This window comes from Vulpes vulpes, chromosome 12 (assembly GCF_048418805.1).
Source record: "Vulpes vulpes isolate BD-2025 chromosome 12, VulVul3, whole genome shotgun sequence".
NCBI classification, from domain to species: domain Eukaryota; kingdom Metazoa; phylum Chordata; class Mammalia; order Carnivora; family Canidae; genus Vulpes; species Vulpes vulpes.
Window position 1 is genome coordinate 65,177,344 of NC_132791.1, and position 25,028 is coordinate 65,202,371.

General features: G+C 40.5%; 1 protein-coding gene across 3 annotated transcripts in view; it reads right to left on the minus strand.

The window, feature by feature from the left end:
- Positions 1–1,823: 1,823 nt before the first annotated feature.
- TNFAIP8 (TNF alpha induced protein 8) overlaps positions 1,824–25,028 on the minus strand; it is a 114,003-nt gene continuing 90,798 nt past the window's right edge. For all 3 annotated transcript variants that reach the window (XM_026015387.2, XM_072728759.1, XM_026015386.2), the window contains exon 2: positions 1,824–3,475. In XM_026015387.2, coding sequence (XP_025871172.1) covers positions 2,910–3,475 — 566 coding nt within the window. In that variant the 3' untranslated portion in view covers positions 1,824–2,909. The remainder of the gene's footprint in view (positions 3,476–25,028) is intronic.

The following is a 25,028-nucleotide window of genomic DNA, read 5'->3' on the forward strand; positions in this document are numbered from 1 at the left end:
AACACTGGTTCTTCTTTTAAACTAATTTTGAGTTATGTATGGAAGCTCTAAGAATCCGAAAAAAACAAGGCTATCTTAAAAGTGACTTACCCAGCTATTTCTAGCCTCTAAAGCTGGCAAATCATGGTAAAGTTGCAAAGTGAATCCATACCTTTTCTGGGGAACATAGTGGTGAAGGCCACTTCTCTCTTGGTTGTTGGCACATATAATGCCTTTCTCACCTAAGGAAAGCCAGCCTGGGGAATCATAGCTGGTTGTGAACACCTCTCATTAAAATTCTGGAAGGGTCTGAAATTTGAGCCATGAGATAGCTGCAAATTAGGAGCCATGTTCAAAAGTTTGTGAGATGTCTCTGTATAAAAATCATACCCAGATCTTTAGAGAATAGGTCAAACCTGTATGATTTTAATAGCATCTCAAATGTCACCATGTGAAAAATCGTTTCAGAAGCACACTGCCCGTTGTTGTCTGAAGCAATGATGTTTCTAGAATGGTCTTTATCTATACCATATTTATTTATTTAAAGATTATATTTATTTATTTGAGAGAGCATGATGGGGATGCAACGGGGGGGGTGGGGGCAGAGAGGGAGAGGGAGAAGCAGACTTCCAGCTGAGCAGGGAGCTCTGTGGGGCTCGATCCCATGACCCTGAGATCATGACCTGAGCTGAAGGCAGACACTTAACCAGCCACCCAGGTGCCCCTATCCATACTACATTTAAAGAAAAATAGGGTTTTACTGATATTCTGGTTTTGACAATAGCTAGGTGATCTTGGGCAGATTCCTTAACTTCTCTCGCCTTACTTCCTTCATCTATAAAACAGTAAAGGTCATGGTAGGGAATAAGTGAGTTAATGTGTCTGGTGACCTAATTACTACTCTGTGTCAGCTGTTAACATCAGTATTATCACTTACCTATTACATTAACTCATAATGTTTGCAGAAAGGCCATCAGCATGAAGTTTTTAAAAATTTGATTTTAAAAAATCAGCTAATAGGACTCCCTCCTTCCAGACAGTCCTCACTGCCTTCCTTTTGTGTGGGCTTAAGGGTTGCTGTCTCTCCTCTTCATGCATGTTTGGTTGTTAGCCTGTAGGCACAACTGTGTGATCCAAATGTGCCTAGCCGGATCAAAATTTATCCTTACAACCCCTCCCTCTAGTTGGTCCTGTTCATAGCTAGAGAGGAGCAAGCAGTACCCACCAACTGGCTGAGGAATCCATTTTGCATACTTCTGCGGAAGGAGATCTGTTATAGAACAGAAAAGCACCAAGTCAGTAGCTCCCGCAGACCACACTCTCATGTAGGGAAAGCAGAACTGGTCAGGCCAGGCTGCTGAACTAAACTTCATAAGCAACATAGCAGACATGAAGCTGTGCTATTGCTACAACATAGAAGAGTCACCCATCGGCTCTGGGAGACTAAAATGGTAATTTCAGTTGGCATCTGGGGGGGTCGAGGATTTTATATCAAACAAGGAGACATTCTGCCTGTGCTCCTTGTCTTGGACAAGCACACAGGGACCCCGAGAAACCGACACCTCCTTTAGGCTGGAGTGGGTTAAAGCAGATCACAACCTCTGGAATTTTTAAGTTAGGACATTTCCTGGTGAGCCCTTATTGTAATATCAATCATTTGGAGGCAGGCAAATTCAAGTACACTAAATCATAGACACAGTGACAATGCAAATATTTAGGGCTGGTAGTTAAGTCTGCTATTTCCTGATAGCTGGCTGGCAGGGGTTTTGTTTCTTTTTATAAAATAAGATGTTTACTTTATCATTCACAAACATAAAATTACATAGAAACAACACACAAAGTACTTAGAATGCAAATATTCTTTGGTTTACTCATCAAAATTGTAAATAACAAAATAGCAAAAACCTTATCAGTTAAATAAAAAAAAGTGACATTCTTTATTCACCTATCAAACCTTATTAAACATTGAAATGCATTTAATTTCATTCTCATGTTCCACAGCAATATGCTTTTTTCCCTTTTGGCCCATACCCCCCCCCCCCCAAATTATTTTGATGAGCTCATCTCTAAAATAAAGACAGTTGTACTTTTCTTAACATCACTGGCTTTTATAAGAACCACCTAGATTTTTCTTTCTGTCTCTTACATCCCAAACGGATACGAAAAATGGAGATCTCTCCACCAGCATATTTTCAAGAATGATCACGTTTGGGAAGTATCACTGTTGGTACTAAAAAACAGGACTCCACTCCAGAAGCATATTCATATCTTAGACATTATTTACAATGTCAGATACATTTGGTTCCTACAATACTGATTTCAGAGAAGCAGTTTTCCGTTTTTTGACGGTTCACTTTGACTGCCTCAATTCTTAAATGTCTTAATTCTCAATGAAGACTTAATTCTTAAATGTCTATGATAAAATCTTTAGCAAAAGAACATTTAACAAAAAGGTAGACTTGAAATTGTCTCAAAAGGAGCAACAATAGCAAAAGAAAATTCTCAGCTTTTTTTTAACACAGGCACACATACATAGTAAGGAGCAAGAGTGAATCAAAGTACAAAACTCTGCACACGAGAGAAATACCCAATGTACTGACACCTCAAATGACCTAAAAAACATATCTTGAGGTTTGGTGTCATCCATATCTTTCTTTGTCTAACTCCAAATTTGCATCACAACCATATACCTTTCCCGCGATCTGCTAACTGTAAGGGAGGGAGCTTTTGATCAGAATTTATGGCAATATGCTTTTCTTCAAACAAAACAAGCTGCATAAAACGTTACAGACAATGCCTAACAACTGAACTGGGCAGAAGTCTTTCTGAAACGTGGGTAATCTTGAAAAAAATTCATTTTTTTCCTTCATAAATCAGCAGTGCTCTGTTTTCAAAGAAATCCCGAGCGCTCACAGTCTGAATTCACAGGATCATATGTTCTCCTCATCCAACATTTTGTTGACACCATCACAGAGTTTTTGTAAATGGGGTTTAAAATTTCCGAAGGGGTTATATAAGGCCGCTAAAAAATCACAATCTGAAAAATGATCAAAGACGTTATTAACTCGTCCATGTGACTTGGCAGTGAGGTGACGCTGGATGATTTGGTGGAGCATCTCTCTGCACTCATTCAGCAGCCGGGATAACACGTTCCGGTCAAAGGTGTACTCCACCTGGTGGAAGCTGACCACGGTCATGGCGAGCTGGTGAACTTTCTTCTTAAATTTCTCCATCAGCGCCAGCTCATCTTGATTGAACTGGTTATTCCTGTAGAGAATGGCCAGCTTGATGACTGTCTTGATGAGGTTCTTGATGATCTTCTCTGCCTCCTTCTTGTTCTGGGTGTACTCCTTGGTCACTCGGTAGAGTTCATCCAGCACTTCACTGCTTGTGTCGTCGATGAGGGTAGTGGCGATGGATTTGGACACCATTTTCCCCAAGATCTTCTTTTGTGCCTGCACGGCCAGGTTTTTGGAATTGAAGACATCAGTGGCCACTAAAAAGAAGCAAATGAGAAAACAGATATTAAGGATTTTTTAAAAAGATGTTATTTATTTATTCATGAGAGACACACAGAGAGAGAGAGGCAGAGACACTGCAGAGGAAGAAGCATGTTCCTCGAGGGGAGCCTGATGCGGGACTCGATCCCAGGACCTCAGGATCACGACTTGAGCTGAAGGCAGCCACCGAGGTGCCCCTAAGGAGTATCTTCCTTCTCATTTTCCCACTCTGTGGTTGCCTCCCATCTACTCACATTAGTTTCTGTTCAGAAAAGTACTAAAAATTTTAACCATATTTCTGGGCATTAGGTTTTCCTTTCTGAAAAGGACAAGTCATTGTGCATAATCTTTAAGGCCTCTGGCAACTCAAATGTTGAATACCTTCTGTTATATACTCAATACTTTGTTCAGCAGTTGAAGGTGAAAACCTTCCAAAAAGATAACTTTTTCTGATTAAAAAAAAAACGGAACGTCTCACGAGGCAGGAAGTACTTACGCAATTTCCCCCCAGTTCAACTTTGTAAGACATACATCAAAAATACAAAATCAACTCCACAGCTGTCCTCTGGACAGCAGGCACCGAGAACAATGTAAAGAAACCCCTTTAAATATAAGAAGGATAAATAGCAAAGCCACATGGAGTCTAGTACCAAATTCATGGAAGCAAATCAAGAGGAGAACCTTGCTTTAAACTTTAGCGGCAAAAAGTCAAATTCTCTGAGATACTGGCCCGCCTGTTCCAGGTAGGTCATCTTAACCGTCCAGAATTTCAACTCCCAGAAGTTGAGTCTTAGAAAAGAATATTCCTTGGAGAGCTCATTGTCACTTGCTATTTCTGAGGAACGGCCACCGTTCGTTCCCTTGAGACATTTATACGTTATGTGGAAATAACCACTTCCATGACCTAATGAAATGTGCTACATGAATAACACACATTTAAGCTGATGCTTAAAGTTTGCTTTTGAAATTGCCATCCCTTAGTGTGACAGAGGTGTAACATACAGGTAATAATCATTGCACATGCTAAATATGAATGAAACGCTGTGTGATGCTCAGTGAAAATGCTCAATAAATGTTTACTCCCCTAGCCAAGTTTAGTTTTTCCCCTGAATTTCCTCCTACTGTTCATGCTACTCCACCAAACTGTGCTTTCTCCCTCCCTGTCTAGGTCCTGTGAGCTAGAGTTGTGCCCCCACCCTGGATCCAGGACCAGTTTTCATCTCTTGTATACTAGTCTATAAGGCCAGGCCTGGGTGTTGGAAAGCAGTCATTTAGTAATGAAAGACAGAAAGACTAAAAATACAGATAGGTAGGAATGAGTCAGTGCATTAGTGGTATACAGTTATTTCTAGTTTGGACGAGCTGGCGGCAGAAAGCAAAAAAGGCAGCTGCTCCCAAATCCAGGCTGGGGGAGGGTATCTAAGAAGAGTGACCCCCCCTCTGCGTGGAACTGCCACGTTAGATCTGATGCACTTGGGCCAACGTAGCTCATGCTATATATTCCAGGTAGTACCAAGTGGTTCCTACTGACCAGAACGCCGCTCACAAACCCACAGGGTCACAGCCCTAAAAGAACGACCTCACTGAACCAGAAGCAGTGTCCTCAAAAATGTCGACATTTAAGTGTCTGAAACACGAACTGAAACTGCAGAAGAAGAACTGAAATATATTTTGAGAAAGAAGAGGAAAGTGAAAAAGCATGAGAAATGGCCAACTTGTGAAGGTTTCCAAGCTTTTTTCATATTTTCATCAGTTACACCCACCTCTCTTCCTAAAGGTTTGCAAAAAAGTGTATGGGTTAATCGATATCAAATAGTTTGTATCAAAATAAATGGCACATGCATGGTCAATTAAGTCCAGGAACCTATCTTCCATTGCAGAACTTATGATATGGACTTCAACAAATAAACCTGATTTACGTAGGAAGGGATCCTACCCACCCCCCAATTTCAGATTCACAGTAAATAATACGATTTCAGAAACTCACACAAAGTTGAAGAGTTATTCTGTGTTGAGTCTATTGGAACATTTCTGTGTTGAGTCTTTAGGAATGTGACAGTCTCCCAACATCCATCTAGGATTTACTACAATGTCTACTCGATGGAAACATTGTACACTATGAAATCACTGGGAAAAATCCTTCTTGCTTCTCTCTCTAAGACTGGACTTGAAAGTTTGTACCTTTTGTAAGCTACTTTGCTTATTAAAACTCAATGCCCCATTCGATTTCCAACATAAAGACAATGCAAAAAAATTGTTTAATGTAGCGCTTGAACCCCCCATAAGAGAAATTGTGAAAAGCAAGGCCATGGCCAAAAAAAAATCGCTCCCCATTTACCACTAACAAGTCTCACTCAGGACAGAGAAGCTGACTTCTGAGGCTTTCCCAGTTACCCCAGAGGAACTTCCAAGCCCAACTCTAGAAACATAGCAGCCACTTCTTCCTTTTGTTTTCTTCTTTGGGTTACAACCAGCTCAGCCATCTTTTTTTTTTTTTTTTTTTTTTTTTTTAAGATTTTATTTTTTCATGAGAGATAAAGAAAGAGAGGCAGAGACACAGGCTCCTTCCCTGCAAGGAGCCTGATGCAGGACTTGATCCCAGGACCTCAGGATCACAACCTGAGCCAAAGGCAGACGCTCAACCACTGAGCCACCCAGGAGCCCCAGCTCAGCCATCTTTTAAAGGAAAGCCGAAGCCCTTTCCCCTCCACTGTGCAGGGAAGAAAATGCTTGCAGTGGATTTCTTTCCTAGCATTAGTGAAGGCTTCTTTGGAGCCAACTGGGGTTGTGGCTGAGAGTTGCTGGCCAGGGCTGTGTGGTCTGTGATCATGGAGTATGATTTTTCTTTCCCCCTTGCAAATTAACTGCCGTTAGCCATTCCTGCTCAGGCTCATCTGTCAGTTCCACATCCTCCACCAGATCCCTTCTCGTACAGGCCTGGTCTATCTCAGAGCTAGTCCTGGATCAAGTTTTTCTCCTTTGCTCTATCCTCGGCCTTGTGTGAGCTCATGCACTCCCATGGCTTCAGATCTCCCCCTCCAGATGCCAGCAACTCCCACACTTAGAACTCACTCTGACCTCTTTCCCAGACTCATTTTGCAAATGCATTCAACGTTTTCCTTTCTCTTGGCTATTTTGCGGGCATTCCAAATGCACCATGTCCAAATTGGAATCCTTGATTCCCTCCTGCCCTCCACCCCCAAGCGTTCCTCCTCCATTCTACCTTCATGAATAGTATCCCTTCCATCCACTTGTTCAAAGGGGGCCTGGCTGTTACCCAGTACCCCATCCTCTCTCTTGCCCAGCACATTACTGACAGCCTTCCCTTCATGTCCACGGATACCAGCCTAGTTCAAAGTCCTTTCCAATCTCTTCTCACAGAGCAGCTAGAGCTTTTCAAAATGTAAATTAGAAAAAGATGCTGACTTCAAGTCTTTGCTAACCAACACACTTCCTTGTTTCTGAAATCCTCATTTGCCTAAAGTTTGATTGTCTGCCTCTCCTCCCTAGGCTTGAAGTTCTCTGTGAGCAGAGATGGAGGTGATGGGGGTGCCTGGTCCATGGTGCTTCCGACAGAAGGGAAAGCCCATTTCCCCCTTCCCTTCACTCGATTTAAATGCTTTCCTATGAATACATGGTGGGCTGCAAAATGAGAATTTTAAATACATATGTGGGGTTTTTTTGTTGTTTGCTTTAAAAGCTGGAGAAACAGGTATTTATTTTACCTAGCTAGCTATGTGGTTTTCTTATCTCGCACTCAAGAGTGTGTTTCTCTTACTGCCGTCAATCAGGGTTTTTTCCCCCCAGAGGACAGATTTGTTGTGCATAGTGAGAAAACACCAGAGGGCAATAATACAGATATTGAGCATAAAAGCCAATGCAATGGTTTTGCGTTGCATCTGCTACCTCTGGCTACAGTGAAGGATCAAACACAGGCTCACCTCTTCCTCTGGAGGGATCTACTCTTAAACACATAACAGAGGGACGGACCCAAGGTAAGTCCTGGGAAGTAGCTAAGAGATGAAGAGGAGATATTCTCAACGGAGAGGGTGCTGAAAATATGGTTTCAACATTTCATCAAGATGAATTCACTTGTGTTTGAAAATATACATATACATCACTGACTAAGGAAAAATGATGCCATATATCAAAAATATACCAAGGACTGCCAGTAGTAAGATTGTTGTATGGAAAGACGTGTAAATGTTATTTTTATGCCTACTTATCTTTGGGTCCTTCCTCTATATCTCTATATCTCCTTTCTTGGTTTAACGAAATTGTCCATGTCAGCAACGTTTACTGTAAAGCCAACTGATATTCAGGGAATCCCAGGTCTAGCATCAACAATTACAAATTTGGAGACAAATTTTGATGGTAAAAATATACTGACACCCATATATAAGGGGAAAAAAGTACGTGTAAAAAACCAACCAACCAACCAACCAACCAACCAACCAACTAAACAAACCCAACCAACCCAAGAATTTTCCATAAAATTAATGAAAAACTATAGTTTACTGAAATTAGCAATTCCCCATAATATTATTCCAACTAAGAAATTGCTGACATCGTGAAGCACTCAAGTGACTTTCTATACAACCTCACCAGCAAACAAATAATTTATTCACCCATCAAATTTGTTATACTTGGAAATTTAAGCAATGACTACAGATGCACATGTATGCCATTTCTAATTCCCACCTAGTTAAAATTTGATCCAGCTGGCCCAGTCTTAGGAAAGATGGAAAAGAAAACAATTTAGAGAGTATGTCTGGCTGTTGTGAGCTGTTAATAAAAGCTCTTTAAACAAATATATAAAACTTTAGCTCTCCTGCACCTGAATAACTCCAAAGCTAAATGGGGCTTAGTAATGGGGATAAGAAGGTGGCCATAGCAAACTATAAACAGTGTCACAAGAAGTCAACAGACTAAGAGTTGGTCTCCCTCCCTTGGGGTCTGGTAGCACTCCAGTGGAGAAGCAAGAAATAGGATGGCTGGCGAGGAGGCATCTGTGACAACAGCTTCCATACTCAACAATCCCAAAGTGGGAAATTCAACAGGATAGAGAAGAAATAACAAACAAAAAGAAAGAAAGAGAGGGATAGTACAGGGGAGGGTTGGGGGGTGGGCTGGGCAGCCAAGCAGCTGAGACTCTGACTGTGACAGTCTGCCTGCCTACAAGGTCAGAAGCAGGGACCACGACAGGAAGCTGGAGGCAGAGAAAAAGAGACAAGTGCCAGGCACCTGAGCCCCCAAATCGGCCTTTGATCACACAGATGGAGGCCCTGACATGAAAGAACATAATCTTAAGAGGATCAGTACCCCTGAGGTCCTTCACCTGGTACTAAATGCAGATTTGGATGCCTATGCATTTTCCTGACTCCACATGGATAAAGACCTAGGGTAAGCATTATCACACTGACAAGCTAAATATTCAATTCACTCTGGGTCTCCTACCATCTCCAGAAGAGTATACATTCACTTTAAAAGGCAACATAACAGGGGCAGCAGGGGGGCTCAGTTGGTTGAGCGTCAATTCTTGAACTCAGCTCAGGTCTTAATCTCAGAGTTGTGAGTTCAAGCCCTGCATTGGGCTCCATGCTGGGCATGGACCCTACTTCAAAAGAAAAGAAAAGGCAACATAATAAAGAAAACAAATGTTAGGGAAAATGGTGACTTTGAAATGGGCCAAAAAAGGAAAAAAAAAATCCCTGGGTGGCTTTTCAGTGGAGTACCAGCAACCAGAAAGTACTCTGTTCCAAATTCCTATTACCATTCTTCAAGCAGCTACTCTACAGTTCTGTAAGTCGTAGAAGACTGGTAGTATAGCAAATGCCTCTTGTCCACAGAGATACAGATAATTTTTTTCTAGTGGAGGTGCAACTCCTTCTTCATTTTCTTGTTCACCTGTGCTGTGCTTGGGATTCTCTTGAACCAATTATAAGAGCTTACGGGTTCCTTATTAATTAGCGACGTCAGTCAAATCTTTGGCATCCTCATTTTCTTTTGTAGGAGAGTCATGAATTTACCTTCTTAAAAATAACCTTCAATGCATATTAGAATTTTTTCATCAAAACTATTTAAAACAGAAAAATTGTAGCATAAATCTTCAGCATAACTAGTGAGAATTAATATACATTTCCTGTGGCAACTTACTCTGCCAGGGGAGAGTAAAAGAAAAGAAGAGTGTACTATAAAAGTGCAAAGATTCTGTACCTAATGGTTCCAGAAACTGCCATACTGCTCAGGGATATAGCTGAGACTCAGTTTTCCCATCTGTAAGAGGAGAATAATGATGCCCACACTTCTGGGACTTGTTCCAAAACTAACGGACATAGGCCACCTAACAGCCCTCACCCAATGCCTAGCACAAAAAGCCTTCTCCACAGGTTTCTTCAAAGAACTCAACAAACTAAACTTCGAATGCATTCTGATGCTTTTGAACACTGAATCACATTTGGTCAGAATTAATCAACTCCTTCTGGAAGAAATATGTAGCTGAGAAATGCAAAACGCCAGATGGTTCTGTGAAAACAGAGACCTCATAGAGATTTCAGTTAATAAGGAGTTACATTTCCTTTTCCATGATGACATTATAAAAAACTAACACATATTAAATTTTTATCAGGGAATTTATCCTTTTTTTTAAGGTGTTGAATCTCTTCCTAGCAAGGACTCTGACAGGTAATGTAAAGGTATTTTGTCCAGAGCAAATTGGCCAATGGAGAACAGAATCGAAGTCTACCACAAAAAGACAAGAGGAGAAGCAGCGTCAATACCCATGCAAAGCTGTGCAGCGGGGGACAGATGCAGAGCAAATGGGCCAAAAATAAAGCCAAAGTAAAAACCCACAGCGGCCAACAAGATTACCCCCAAAGAGTTACAGCATCTCCCCAGGAGTTTGTGAACCAGAGAACCAGAAACCCAAAGGCAGGGCAGGAAGCCAAGTGAGAATAGCATGAAGAAGACAAAAGGCTCAAGGTCAAGAGTTCTGGATTGTAAACTTGAGTGCAATTTAATTCTTTGAACCTCAGTTTTCTCATCTGCTAAGTGGGACCTCATTTCAAATCAGTATGGCTTTGATGAGAGTGAATGAGTTAGGAATCTGAAAACACCCAGCAGTGGGCTAGACTTATGATCACAGATGAACACAGAACCTTGTTCCCTCATTGAATATCACCTGAAATGGAGGAGCAGGGATCCAAACCTAATACACACACTCACTGTGTTCTTTCTTCTTGTATCTCCTTGTGTTCCCTGTTTCCCAAATTTGTACACAAGAGAAATTATGTCCTAAAGAAAACACTGTGAAGTCTTTCTCTGTGTGATCTTGGGCTGTCTTTGTTGCTTTAATTCTGGAATCTCTTCATCATGATTTTAGGATCAACTCTGTATCCCTGATGCCTGTAGCTTAGTTTTGTGATGATTTTAAAATTGAAAATGTAATTCCCCGAGTTTCAACCCCCTTTAACTTCATATTAGACTTCATCTCTGTCCCTTTGCAGCCGACTTGCTGTAGGAATCATGTGATGCCTTGATTGCTTTCCGCATGGCATGAACTCTGGCAAGATGTTTCTGCTGCTGTTCACCAGTACCAGGAGTGGGAGAGAGGCTGGTGGTATTTATATGAAGTAGACCCCAAAGAATGTCTGTCTTGTAAATATTAGTACAGAAGATACAAGAATAGAAATGAATTCTGTGGTTACCCCAAGTCAGACTGGAAGGTTTACAGTCATGACAACCCATTAACTAGCCACCATAGTTTGGACATTTACCACACGATCCCCAGGACCTCCCAGAATCTGCATTATCTTATTGACGTTTCACAACAATTCCAAGAGGGACGTTGTTATTGTTCCCATTTTACAGATAAGGTCATTGAGGTTCAGAGAAATTAGGTTACTTTTTTAAGGCCATATAGTTAGTAAGTGGAAGAGAGGAACTTGAATGTTCAACTCCAAGGCTTCTTCTTGAAGGTACAGGAATACTTAATATATTTGGCTAAGTAAAAGGAAAGAAAAGGAAAGAAAACAAAAGCAAGAGATCAGTTCTCCTTGGGGGAAGGAAACAGATTCCATATAAAGGAGCTCAAACCAGCCAGGCTTAAAATAGTTTTTATTTCCAGGAAAAACTGAGCAGTTTTTAAACATTTTTAAATATAACTCGAAAAAGCAAAAAATATGCTTACATTGTTCAAAAGCCAGGATGTAAATATATAAAGTGAAAAATCTCTCCGCTTTGCCACCCAACAGCATAGTCCAGATCCCAACTCCTGCTTCCCAGAGGCAACAAGTGTTCTTAGATTTCTGCAACTCTTTAGAACTGCATTTTTTCCCTGCATATATAAGCATACACAGGAAAGAAACTGAAGTAGGAAGAAGTGTTACAGGCTTGCAATTCTTAAGAAATGCAACATTTTTGTTTTTTTTAAAGTTGGCCATGGAGCCTAACGCTGAGCTTGAACTCACGACCCTGAGGTCAAGACCTGAGCTGAGATCAAGAGTCAGATGTTCAACCAACTGAGCCATCCGGGAACCCCAAGAAATGCAACTTTTGAGTGATACAAACTGTGTAAATGTCCATAGTTCCGACGCAAGACTGACACAAAATGGTGAGATGCTAGAAGCACATGGCTGTTATCTTTGTCTCTTTCTGTACACACAACAGCACTACGAGTCTTTCAGTGAGCAATGAGAAGGTAGTGAGAATGAAACATAGATCTTTATTTAGTGGAGGCAAAGAAATGTCATAATTAGGGCAATCACAGATTATCATGGAAATGAAATACCTCTGAAAAGAGCACTCTTAGCAATTATACCACAACAACAGATCTGTGACTATCCCAGCGATGTGTCGGTGGCCACTGATGACTACCCGAGCACTTAAACACGAAAGACACTCAAAACTAAATAAGAAAGGGTCAAAAGTAAGAGACACATAAGCATTTAGGACCCAAGAAATTTCTTGGGAACCCCACAAAAGCACTAGCCAGCTTTGCTTCCAAATTATGTTAAAAACAAAACAAACCAAAAACCAAACCCAAAAACCTAGTTCTTCAAGAAGTTAAAAAGTCTTATGGGTAACAAAATTCTCCCTAGTGAAATAAGTTTGGGAAAGAGTATATACTAAGACACCCTTTGAGATGCCCAAAGAGCATTAATAATATTAAAGTCTGGAGGATTCATGCAGTCAAGAACACCTGAACTTTATTTACCCAAGTTTTCCAAACTAATAACACAAAGGTCCCACTAACAGATTGGTAGGATAAGGTCACGGATTACTGAGGATTCCTGGCTAACAAATCGACGTGGAGTCTTGTTATTCCTCTAGAATGGATTCACAATTGTCTTGTGCAAATACCAGAGGGCAAGACAGGCAGTCAGGCAAAGCCAGACAATGTGAGCACGGACTCCAGAGCCATGCTGTATGGGTCAGCAGTCTGGCTCTGCCACTGAGTGCAGTGTCCCTGGGGCAAATGATCTAACCTCTCCATGCCTCGACTTCCCTGTGTGCAAATGAGGCCACCTAAGGTTTTTATGAGGATTCAATGAGAAGAATGATCCATATTAAAGTGAGAACATTAACTCAGAGACATGAATCATTCCACAAAACTTCCGTTGAAGTGTTTAAAATGTATCAGATACTGTGGTTTCAGTGATAAATGACAGTATCTCTTCTCCCCGGCACTCACATGGGGTCTTAAAACAGGCCTTGCTACCAAAGAGAGGGAACATTCCTTTTGCTGGATGTGGGGATGAAGGGAAGCTAGGTTTGAGAAAGGTATCACAAAAGGACGTTCGCCCAAAATACTGAACTTGGAGGAAAAGAGGACTGCTTCGCGGAGTAGAAAAGTAAACATGCTTACAGAAGTAAACATGACCGCATTCCAGAGCTCATCTATAGAATCCCCACCGGCTGGAGAGGGATTAACATTTCTGCCCAGCAGTGTAGCTGCATGTCACAAGCCCAATGATATGTGTGGGCCCTACAGATTTTAGAAAAATTGGAAACACAAACTATGTATAACTGTGGTCTAGGCCAGGAAAACTCACCACGCAGAGGTACCCTATTTTCAAGAGGGAACTGGCAGGGAGGGAGGGGACATGTACAGTAGGTATCTAGGAGCAGTGCCAGTGACACAGGCCACCTGCATAGAAGAACCTGGAGGCTTCTTAGAAGTACAGATTGCCCTACCTACTGAATCAGAATCCCCAGGATGATAGTTGAAGAAGCTGCATTTGTAAGAGGCACCATATGTGGCTTGGATGTATAAATACTGAAGTGTATTTCCTAGAATGCTATACTTTAAAATGTTCAAACAGGGCCACCTGGGTGGCACAGTGGTTGGGCACCTGCCTTTGGCCCAGGGCGCGATCCTGGAGACCCGGGATCGAATCCCACGTCGGGCTCCCTGCATGGAGCCTGCTTCTCCCTCTGCCTATGTCTCTGCCTCTCTCTCTCTCTCTGTGTGACTATCATAAATAAATAAAAAAATTAAAAAAAAAAATAAAATGTTCAAACAGGGCCACCTGGGTGGCTCAGCGGTTGGGCACCTGTCTTCGGCTCAGGTTGTGATCCCGGGATCCGGGATCAAGTCCCGCATTGGGCTCCCTGCGAGGAGCCTGCTTCTCTCTCTGCCTATGTTTCTGCCTCTCTCTCAGTCTGTGTCTCTCATGAATAAGTCTTTTAAAAAAATGTTCAGACAGATGTACTTTGGTCACAAAGGCATGTTCTAAGTAGATCACGAATGGATTTAATTCCCTCTCAAAAATTTATTACCAAAAAATAGATGTGAACTTGTGCAGAGAATCCAAAGAAAATGTTTTAAGAATAGAGCTTATTGTATTATAGCCCCAAATAATTTTAATAATGTATCTAAGAGAACAGAAAAGTTAGTCTCTCTTAGATGTTACTTAAATCAAAATTTTAGACAGGGCCTAACTCTATCACTCACATGAGTTTGAAATGAAATAAAAATGTTCTACAAGCATTTATACAAAACTGACTTTAGTGAACTGTTCTTTCATATTAAATGAACCCCTCCTTATTTATTATGTTGGATTAAGATATTTTATATTTCTCCTAAAGACTTCTCAATTAAGCTGGGTTTATTTACCCATTTTCTTGAGGGCATGAAATCTTTCTACTATCGATAAAATTCAATCTTTTACCAGAATGTATAGGAAAATCCTCTAAATAAGCTCTATGATTTTCTTTCTTTCTTTTTTTTTTTTTTCTTACAGATTTATCTATCCACTTGAGAGAGAGAGAGTATGAGTGGAAGAGGAGCACGGGAAGAGAGACAATCCTTAAGTGGACTCCCCATTGAGTGTGGAGCCTGACACAGGACTCGATCCCAATATCCTGAGACCACGACCTGAGCTTCAATCAAGAGTCAGACAATCAACTGAGCCACCCAGGAACACTATGAGTTTCTACACTTTTCTACTTCCAAGTTCTCTTACCCTGCGAGAGGCTCTGCTCCTGATGAATATTCATATACACACAGTACTTAGAAAACCAGTAACAATTTTTAAAATCCAGCACACAGGAGTACAGTTTCGTTACTGCACTAGCCCCTAAAATTGGCATCAGTAGTCAACATAGCCCTTCTGGTCTCATCAGGTTGCTCCCAGTCAAATAATATGGATAATCAGACAATAAAATTAGAGCTGACATTTGTGTAGCACTCTAAAGTATGCAAAACATTTTCACTGTAACACTTTTTATGTTTATGAAAGTGTTTGTTCTGGTTTAGTCCTCTTATTACTTAACCCTGAGGCAACTAAATGAGAGAGCCAAGATTCAGAAGTCAAGTGACTTTTCCAAGGACATGGCAAAGTTAAGCTATGCTGCTTTGGCACACAGCACACAATTGCTCTTTAAGCAAAGTGAATTTCAGATAGTTCTCATTGTTTATGCATTTTCTATCAAATGCCATGATGTTGCTGGACCAGTAATAGAACCCCACTTTTTAGAGCTTGTCTGCTTCCCAGGATAAAGCAACTCCTTAAATCAGAAAAAGGGAACAAGCATAGGTCTTACACATTGGAGGACGAAGAAAAGCTATGTCTCTACCCTCACCCTCTCCATCTACCCCTGCCTGAAAAAGTCCTGCTCGCATCCTATAACATCAGCCACCTCTATCAAGAAGCTTTTCCAAAAAAAAAAAAAAAAAAAAAAAAAGAAGCTTTTCCAAATCCAGTGGCAGAATGATCTCTCCAAATCCAATGCAGAGAATAAATCTCTCCGTCTTTTAATGTGATTTTCTGCCTTGTGATAGAGTTAAATTCCTATCTTATCATACTCAATTATGATCCTTGTCAACCAAGGGAGAATGTCTACTCATCTGGGTAGTCTTCAAATGTGCCCTCCAGCTGGCATGCAGTGAACTCCATGGAATTCATCAATATTTTTTACAGCAACTCATAAAGATGTATCAGGAAATCAATCATATTTCATACATCTAATGCTTAACAAATTTACTTGTATTTCATGGACAAAAACAGCCCTGCCATTAAGACATAATTTTTTGTTTTGTTTTGTTTTAAAGGAGAGGAATCTACATAAAAGACATGCATTTTCCTTTTCTGTCTCTTGCTTTTCTCCTCTGTTCTTTGCCAAAACATACAGAATAACCAGCCACTTCTGTTTGGAAAAGTGACCATATTTAGCTAACTCTATCCCTACAGTAAATGTTCTGGAGTCTTCCATGCAAATATCCCAAGCCCATCTGTTGAGTATTTTAGGAGTAACCTCTTGGCCTCAGCTTGGGCATCTCTCAAATATGCATCTTGGCACAACCTCCCAACATTCTTGTCAGAACTTTTCCCCAATAATTGCATGAAACAGTTAAGCTAGTGAAGTATTTTATAGCCATGTCAGTGTCCTAGGGGCAAGATCCCATTGATGGTAAGCCAACAGTAAGACGGGCCTTGCTGGGCCTGCATCTAAACCAACTCATTCCAAGTATCAGGATACACTGAAGCCCTGAAATTCCTGGATAAAATACCAGCAAAATCCCACAGATTTCCAGAAGCAGTTTTGCATACAGCCAGTCCTTCCAGCTGGACACTTAGCTCTCTGTAAAGTACTTGCTACCTGTCTTTCTAACCTTTTTTCCTCTGCATTTCTGATTTTCTTTGAACAATCATAAAAAGATCTGAACAAATGAGGCCCACATACCCACATGGCAACCAGTAGACTGTGGTTGCCTCCTTGAGAAGGAGAGCACCCTTCCCAGTGTATCACAGGCCCTCTTTGGTCTTCTCCACCAATGTTTATTCATCTCCCATGTTCTCTGGCCATTATTATGGACAACTCCTACCTTCCAGAAACAAATGTGACTATATTTCAGAGCCAGCCTATAGAACTCCCACTGGTTCTTTAGGAATTAGAAATTCTGCCCAGCAGTGTATCTGAATGTCAGAAATTAAAGGACCTGTGAGATATATATATGAAAGAATTTAAATATGAATTATGGATAGCCAGTGAGCGTCTAAAGAGGGTTTATTGGGGAAAATGGTGGGAGGGTTAAGAGCAATAATGACTTGTCTTCATAACACTGGTTACGTAGTCACTCACTTTAGGAAGCTACAATGGCACACCAAAATCCCCCCACCTTTATACCTACAGAATAATGCTGACTGGGTCACAGACAGGTGGTGAATTTGCCACATTTATCAATGTCCTAAGAGAAAGTTGCACTTGGATTTTCCATGCCAGTTTGGAGCTCTCCACAGAAAACAGGTGTTTAGCAGAAAATTCTATACTCATTGATTCATTCTTTCATTTAACACATGGTATTCAGCACCTAAGATGTGCTCTCAAGAAGTGCCTGCTCTCAAGAAACACAGATTCTAGCACAGGGAGACCTAAGACACAAAGTAACAAATGTGTGCCAAAATGTCCAATTGAAAAAAAAAAAAAGTCCAATTGTGATAGGGGCTAGAAAAAAACTAAGGGTGGGGGATGCATATGTATGCCTGCACTAGAGAAGAGATGAGGGGAAGGGGGTTGGGGGAATTATGCTATTTTGTCCAGGGTAGGTGGGGAAGGTCCTTCTGAAAGGTGATATTTGAGCAGAGACATGAAGGAAGCAAGGAAGAACCATCTTGGGGCCATCCCAAATATTTAATAGAAGACCATTAAGTCTTTACTGACTAGCCCAGTCAGAAATGCTTTCTTCTGTCTCTAACTCTTACTGCAAACTGCTTTATATCATGCTTATTTGCTTCCATTTTCCCTGAAAGTTAAGCCCTTGGGATTAGTTATAATTTATTATTCATTTCCTGATGTAATAAATGCTCAATTAATCTTTACAATGTATCCTCTGGCTTTAAAAATTCCCAGGTCCTTTTGGGGGAGGGTGGGAAGCAAGATTGGGGGTGGGGTGAGGGAAGCAATACTGCCTTCTTTTTATAAGACATAAGCAAAATAAGACTATAAATGAATACATTATTTTTCATTATTATATCTCAAATACCTAAGAAACAAACATTACAATGCAAACCTATGGAAAAAGTGTATTCTAAATGAAAATCAATTCATAACTAAAGATAGGCATCTAAAACAACCATCTTTTGATAACATTTGGAACTGGTAAGATTTACTAAACAACCCACACTGCAGAGATAATTCTGCTTTTAGGACAGAGGTTGCTTCTTAAGATAAAAAAGGCCTATTTTTTAGAGTAAACATAAAAGACACTGGAAATTTTGAAAAGCATGAACTCTCCTGTCTGCCAGGTTATGAAGAAAGAAAGAGTTGAAAATTAAGTTAGGATACATAGTAAAACCTTTTAAGTTCTCTATCTTACCCTTAGCTAAATTGGCTAACTTAAAATTATATTTAGAATTAAAAATAATAAAGCTTTCCCAAACCATAGAGACAAATAATCATATTAAAATAATTATAATCCTTTGATGTTGATGACACATACTTGGTATATTAAACTCATTTTTCAGTTAAAGAAAATAACTAAAAAGGCCATTATAGTCACTCTTGTAAGAACTGAAAACTGTTTCTCTAAATATATGAGCTTGCTGTCCTGGAGATGAATTACTTCCCTAATGGTAGATATTTGGGTAAAATAAACTTTGGCAAACAACATAACTTATCAATTTTACAACTGGTTGCCAACTAACAACAAAATAAATCACTTCTCTAAAATACTCTGGCTGGGCGCGCCTGGGTGGTGCAGTCAGTTAGGCGACCAACTCTTGGTTTCGGCTCAAGTCTGACCCCACAATGGTGAGATTGAGTCCCGTCAGGCTCCACCAGCAGCAGGGAGTCTGCCTGAGGACTCTCTCTCTGTCTCCCACTGCCCCTCACCCCCAAGCACTCTCTCTCAAAGAAGTAAATAAATTTAAAAAATATATGTAAAAAAAAAATATTTGGCCACCCCCACCTTCTCATAGCTTTGCCTTTTCATCCATACAGCTTGATGCTCCAGAATTAAGTCTACAATTTCTCTTCTCACTATGCCTCTTGCCTGTTCTGTTTTTAGAGATACAAGAAGCCATGGAGACGACAGGTAGAAACACAGAGGCTCCAAGGTCAATGCAGGGTTATAAAGTGATCCCCTTAACTCCTGGACACTGGCTCCCCTATGGAAAGGTGCTTTGTGTTAGGATTATCAAAAGTAGCAAAGAGTAATTCCTCTATTTAAAGAGGAGATCATAGGGGGATCCCTGGGTGGCTCAGTGGTTTAGCGTCTGCCTTCACGCCCAGGGCGTGATCCTGGAGTCCCAGGATCAAGTCCCACATCCGGCTCCCTGCATGGAGCCTGCTTCTCCACCCCCCTCCCCCTGCCCCCCGTGTCTCTCATGAATAAATAAACAAAATCTTAAAAAAAAAAAAAAAAAAAAGATCATATACTTTGGGCTGGTAACATGTTTTGGTTGGATGTCCATATGTATTTTTCTTTTTAAAACTGAGATAAAATTCATATAACACAATGCATCACCACCACCACTTTAAAAATGTACAATTCGGTATTGGGCAAACTATCACCACTGTCTCCTTCAAGAACATTTTCATCAGCCCCCCCAAATGGGCCCTCGTAATGTTTTAATCCTTTTTGCAATTAATGAAAGATATGTAAAAGTTGGGAACATTGACCCAAAAATTTACATTTTCAGCTTCTTAAGAAAAATCCGACCTTCTGATAGCATTGGGGGTGGGGGCTCGACGTAGGGAGAAACTGGCTCTCCAGTTCATTACCTGGCCAGGAAATTACCCAAGGCATATGAGTTAGCCACCTCTGCTTTAATAACCAGGGATTTAAGCCGTTCTGAATCACTCTTGGGAGAGCCTTGGGTGTGACTCCATCAGATTCCCAAAGGCTAACAGCCCTCTGCTCCCCTAGCTGGCAATCAAGCTGAGCAAGAAGGCTTCCTAACTCTTCAACGGTTCTATGGGTTCCAGCAATTAATTAACTTACTTTCTTTCTTTGTTTCTTTCTTGGAGAGGGTACTTAAAGCAGGGGGAGAGGCAGAGGAAAGGGAGAGAGAATCTCAAGCAGACTCCGTGCTGAATACAGAGCCTGACGCCGGGCTCAATTCCAGGACTCTTAAGATCACGACCTGAGCTGAAACCAAGAGTTGGCCCCTTAACTGACCGAGCCACCCCGGTGTCCCCAACAACTTCTTCATTCACTTTTCCTCAAAATGTCTTGCATTTCCCACCCCATGATATTTGCTGAAGTCTCTCTTTTCACCTAGAAAGCCTTCTCATATTTACCTGAGTGTCATCCTAAACCCCTGTCTGGTAGACCAACTTTGCAATGCGCTTTCATTTTCCACTTACTATTGTACTTTATTTCCCTGTGATTACTTAATATATTATTAAACAAGCAATATTTTTTATAAAAAGAATTATATATGTGAATGGTAAGGTACTGCTCCCTGACATATACCATAATAAAAATAATTTAAATGTTTTTAATCATTAAAATCAACTGAGAAAAAATATCAATGCTATTCATTTCTAACCATAAATTGTTGTCTGCTAAAGGCCATGAGCCCCATGACTACCTGCATGGTATAAAAGGAGGTGAGTCAGGATGAGTAAGGTAGCAAAGGTCACAGAGCCTCAAACACAGACATTCCCCATGGATGATGCAAAGTATTCCAAGGAAACTGAAATGGACAGATCTTCCTGTAATATGATTGAAGATGATTTAATCCTATGCCTGGAGCCTCCTAAAATCATATACTATACCAGAAATACTCACCATATGTTGGGAAACAAACACAGCCCCTCCCTCCCAAAGCTTCCTGGCAATGCTATCCATCTTAAGAACTGTGCCCAAATATCTCAGCCACAGACAGCCCATCTTCAACCTCTCTAACCTGGACATGGCATTCCCCTTGCATGTACTTCCATATGTGTAGATCTCTTTTTTTTTTTATTTTAAAAATTTTGTTATTTATTCATGAGAGACACAGAGAGAGGGGCAGAGACATAGGCAGAGGAAGAAGCAGACTCCTCGTGCGGATGTGGGACTCGATACCAGGACCTTGGGATCACCAATTGAGCCAAAGGTGGATGCTCAACCACTGAGCCACCCAGGTGTCCCCATATGTGTAGATATGATTGCTTCTAGACTGAAAACTACTCAAGGCCACAGAACAGATATTCCACCTTGCAAATCCTTTTTTGGTAGGCTTATCAGCATTAACTTCTATCTGATCACCTTCTTGGGGTATGCCTGTCTTGACATCCCTGGTGAGAGGAGTCTCAAAGTGATTTTTAAAAATTGCAAACTACTTTCCTAAATGAACTGACACATGTCCTATAGATAAAGTGCCCAGTATGGTGAATAGCATGGGGATAAATACCTGCATCTCTGTTCTTTCTTAAATTTAGGGGTATTATGAAGATTGAATGCAATTATAACTGGCAAGGCATTCTTGGTGTGCTCAATAAGAGCTATTCTGTTTAAGTCAGTTCTTGTTTTGAGGGTTGGTAAGTGTGGTGGCTCTCGACTGAGAGAGAGGCAGATACACGGGGAGGGGGAGAAGCAAGCTCATACTCTCTCTCACTATCTCTTTCTCAAATCTCTCAAATGGGTAAATAAAATGGAAAGAAAGAAAGAAAGAAAGAAAGAAAGAAAGAAAGAAAGAAGGAAGGAAGGAAGGAAGGAAGGAAGGAAGGAAGGAAGGAAGGAAGGAAGATTAGTAAGCCTGTCTGGCAGGCTGAGGGTGGGGAGGTGGATAGTTAGGCTTTGTTTCTGGAGTGGGCAAGGGGGCTGAGCACCTTCTATGGTGTTACACATGCCTGGGAATAGTTTGCACTATCACTGTCAGCTTGGTAAAGAGATAAAGGACAAAAATCTCCATAAGCAAATAAAAGCAGAGGTAAGAAATCTAACCTTTAAAAAAATATAAAAGACAACGTATGATGGTCAGTGTGTACTTTTTGGAATCTAGAGTGGTTTTCTAAAAATTAGAGGCCCTATAAGATCTGCTGAAGCTCAGTTTATAAGGCTTCAAATATGATTTTACGGATTTAAGTGATTAGCAAGCTTTATTGTCATATATTTGGGAAATATTACTGATCATGTCAAGCAGTTACTTTATAGTAAGTTCTTCATTAAGTAACAAAACATCCAATTGAAACATTATTTCTGTGGCACCTGGGTGGCTCAATGGTTGAGTGTCTGCCTTTGGCTCAGGTTGTAATCCTGGGGTCCTGGGATCGAGTCCCACGTTAGGTTCCCTGCAGGGAGCCTGCTTCTCCGTCTACCTGTGTATCAGCCTCTCTCTCAGTGTCAGAAAGAAAAGAAAAGAAAGGAAAAAGAAAAGAAAAGAAAAGAAAAGAAAGTTTAAAAAAAAAACAAAACATTGTTTCTAAGGAGAAAGACAACCTACCTAAAAGTAAAATTTTCTGACTTACATGATTTCTAGTACTCTCACTTCTGCAAAAGGCAGAAGGTATCTTAGAAAAATAATAATGCATTTATCTCTAAGATGTGAGACAATGTATATTAAAAAGAGTACATGCTCAGGAAAAAGATGAATCAAGTCTTTAGATGTATGATTGGAGTCAGTTTCTGAATCTGAAAATTTATTCTATCACCAAACAGTTTCCCTCTTGAACTCATGTCCTCTCATCTCTTGTTGATTTTTCATTTAGGTCATTCAGTCTATGCTCCTGCTTTGAAAAGGATGGTGAGTAGAGTTAATGGATTTGAGGGGGGTGAGGGGAGGCTTTTTCTCTTATATTTTCAGCATCTATCTTTCATGCCATTTGTTGAACTTGAAATGAAGGAAACAGATGTTACTGTTGGACATAAATGTCGTCTCATACAGTATTTTTAAGCTGTCAGCTGTATAGTTGGTCTTTATATAGGCAATGAACAAGTGCTTCTCTGTACCTTTATTTCCCCCAAACATACAAATACACAAATGCCAGAGCTCCACCCACATTCCAAGGCAGGGCACATTCTATAGCAAATAGCCAAAATGAATTCTGCTGTATTTTCCCTGCTAATGAATCAAAATAATTTTTTCATTACATCCTACAGAATAAAATAAAACCATTTCACACGCTGCCCACTCCAAAATTATGGGAACTATGTTTAAATAAATGTGTAGAGATTCTAGCTAACAACAAAAGGAATTTAATTCTTGAATAGCAAACATCTAGCATCTATGAATAGGTTTCTTCCATTGAATTGGTATCATCACAGAATGGAGCAAAATTAGATACAGACAAAAAAAAAAAGTTATAGAACTCTTGGATTAAGATTCCAGGTTCCAAAAGCAGGCTTTAATAATATTCCAGCTCTCAAAGTTCTTAATGGCATCTAACAAAGTATGGAGGAGTCAGTTGGGTCATCTTTTTTTGAGCTGACTTATGGTTCATTGCATTTTGATGGAAGGTAAAGAATCTGAAATATTTTAATATGCATATTTTTAAAATCATTAGGGGTAATGAAGAGAGGCCTGGAACTCTGACTGGAGGCTGGTGTTGGGTCAGAAGAGGTCTTAGTAACAGCAGCTTGTCTTTGTCCCTGTCCTCGGTGCAAAATGGTGGTCCAAACCTAGAAAGACCACTGCTTTGGTCCTTTCTGGTCTGAGAGGTAAGATTTTTTTCAAGCACAATTCAGATCATTTTGACCAGTAGCCTGTCTTTATCACTCATTATTTGATAGAACTTCATATATGTTGATATATATATGTTGATGGTTCAACACAGGCTGGGGCCTTTAATTTGCTGTCAAAGTCTGAAAAAGCCCATTTCTATCTTCTGGGTATAAACTAACAAATGAAAGCTGGAATTTTAGCTGTTAAAAGCATTAAGTCAGGTTTAAAGACCTACTTTACTTAGCCTAAAGAATTTTACATCTGATTTTACTCACTCTTTCCCTGTCTCCCAATCAAATAACAGCTTTCTCTTCTCCTAGAAGTTGCTTTTTATTTTAAAGTAGACTTAAGAGTAATATACTTCTCTGGGCTGATCCATGTACCAGTGGCTGGAACTCAGGAAAAAACCCACAGACACACAATTCTAATGAACCAAAATGGAAAGATACTTTGGTGGCAAAACAAACAAATGGGGGGGGGGGATTTCAAACACAAGGGTTGCCTAAACCACTCCGTTTTCCATTGTCCCAGAAGTGTTTTGATAATAAAGCCCGTTTGACCCAAATTTGGAAGACAACTCTTCAGTGACCATCATTTCTTCAACATAGGAAGAAATTGCCCTATTATGGCTCCCAACAGCCTGAACTGACCTGGTCTGGTTAAAACCCTCTCCTGGGTCTACGCTGAGCTTAGGTCTGACCACTGTGATTCAAAACACCAGCTAGGAAACGGAACATCTACCACATGGTCTCAAAGGGAACCAGCAAGAAGAAAGTCCTACCAGGCTTGCTTAAATGCCCCCCATATGCACAGCACATCTTGGTTTTATCTGGTTGCTGGAACCATGCATGGCACAACTACTTGCCAAGAACAACACTGTTCTATATCTAAAAATCAGACAGCAAGGACAAATGATGGATCATCATCAGTGCTTGGTTGATCCATGAATCTCAGGAGAACAGCAGAGATTTTAATTCTGCAAAATATTTTACCCCTGGACCATGTCTATTCGCACACACCGTTAGTCATCAAGCATTTTCTGTCTGCCTACAATATGCCCATGTATCATAAAAACTAGAAGAGTCTTTCCACTACAAGAGTCTTGCTTACTACAAAGGTAAAGGAAATGAGTATTTTCGATGAAGGAATCGTTTTATTCAATGAAAATCTGGCTTGTATCAACACTTCGTTTTCCTCCTGAAATCATTCTACTAGAACAGGTATACAGGGTATTTGAAGCACAAATACAGGAATCTTGTATTTTCAAAAGACTAGATTTTTATCAAACTCTAACCCAAAGCATAGCAGAGGCTGCTAACTCTGTCCTGCCTCAGTCTTGATAACAGAGAGGGCAATGAGGAGGAGGCATGGGAAAACAAGCATTTCAGAGTCACAGCCACATTTCACCCAAGTATGGCAACCAAAACCCTATTCTTCACAGGTGTGACTTACTTCT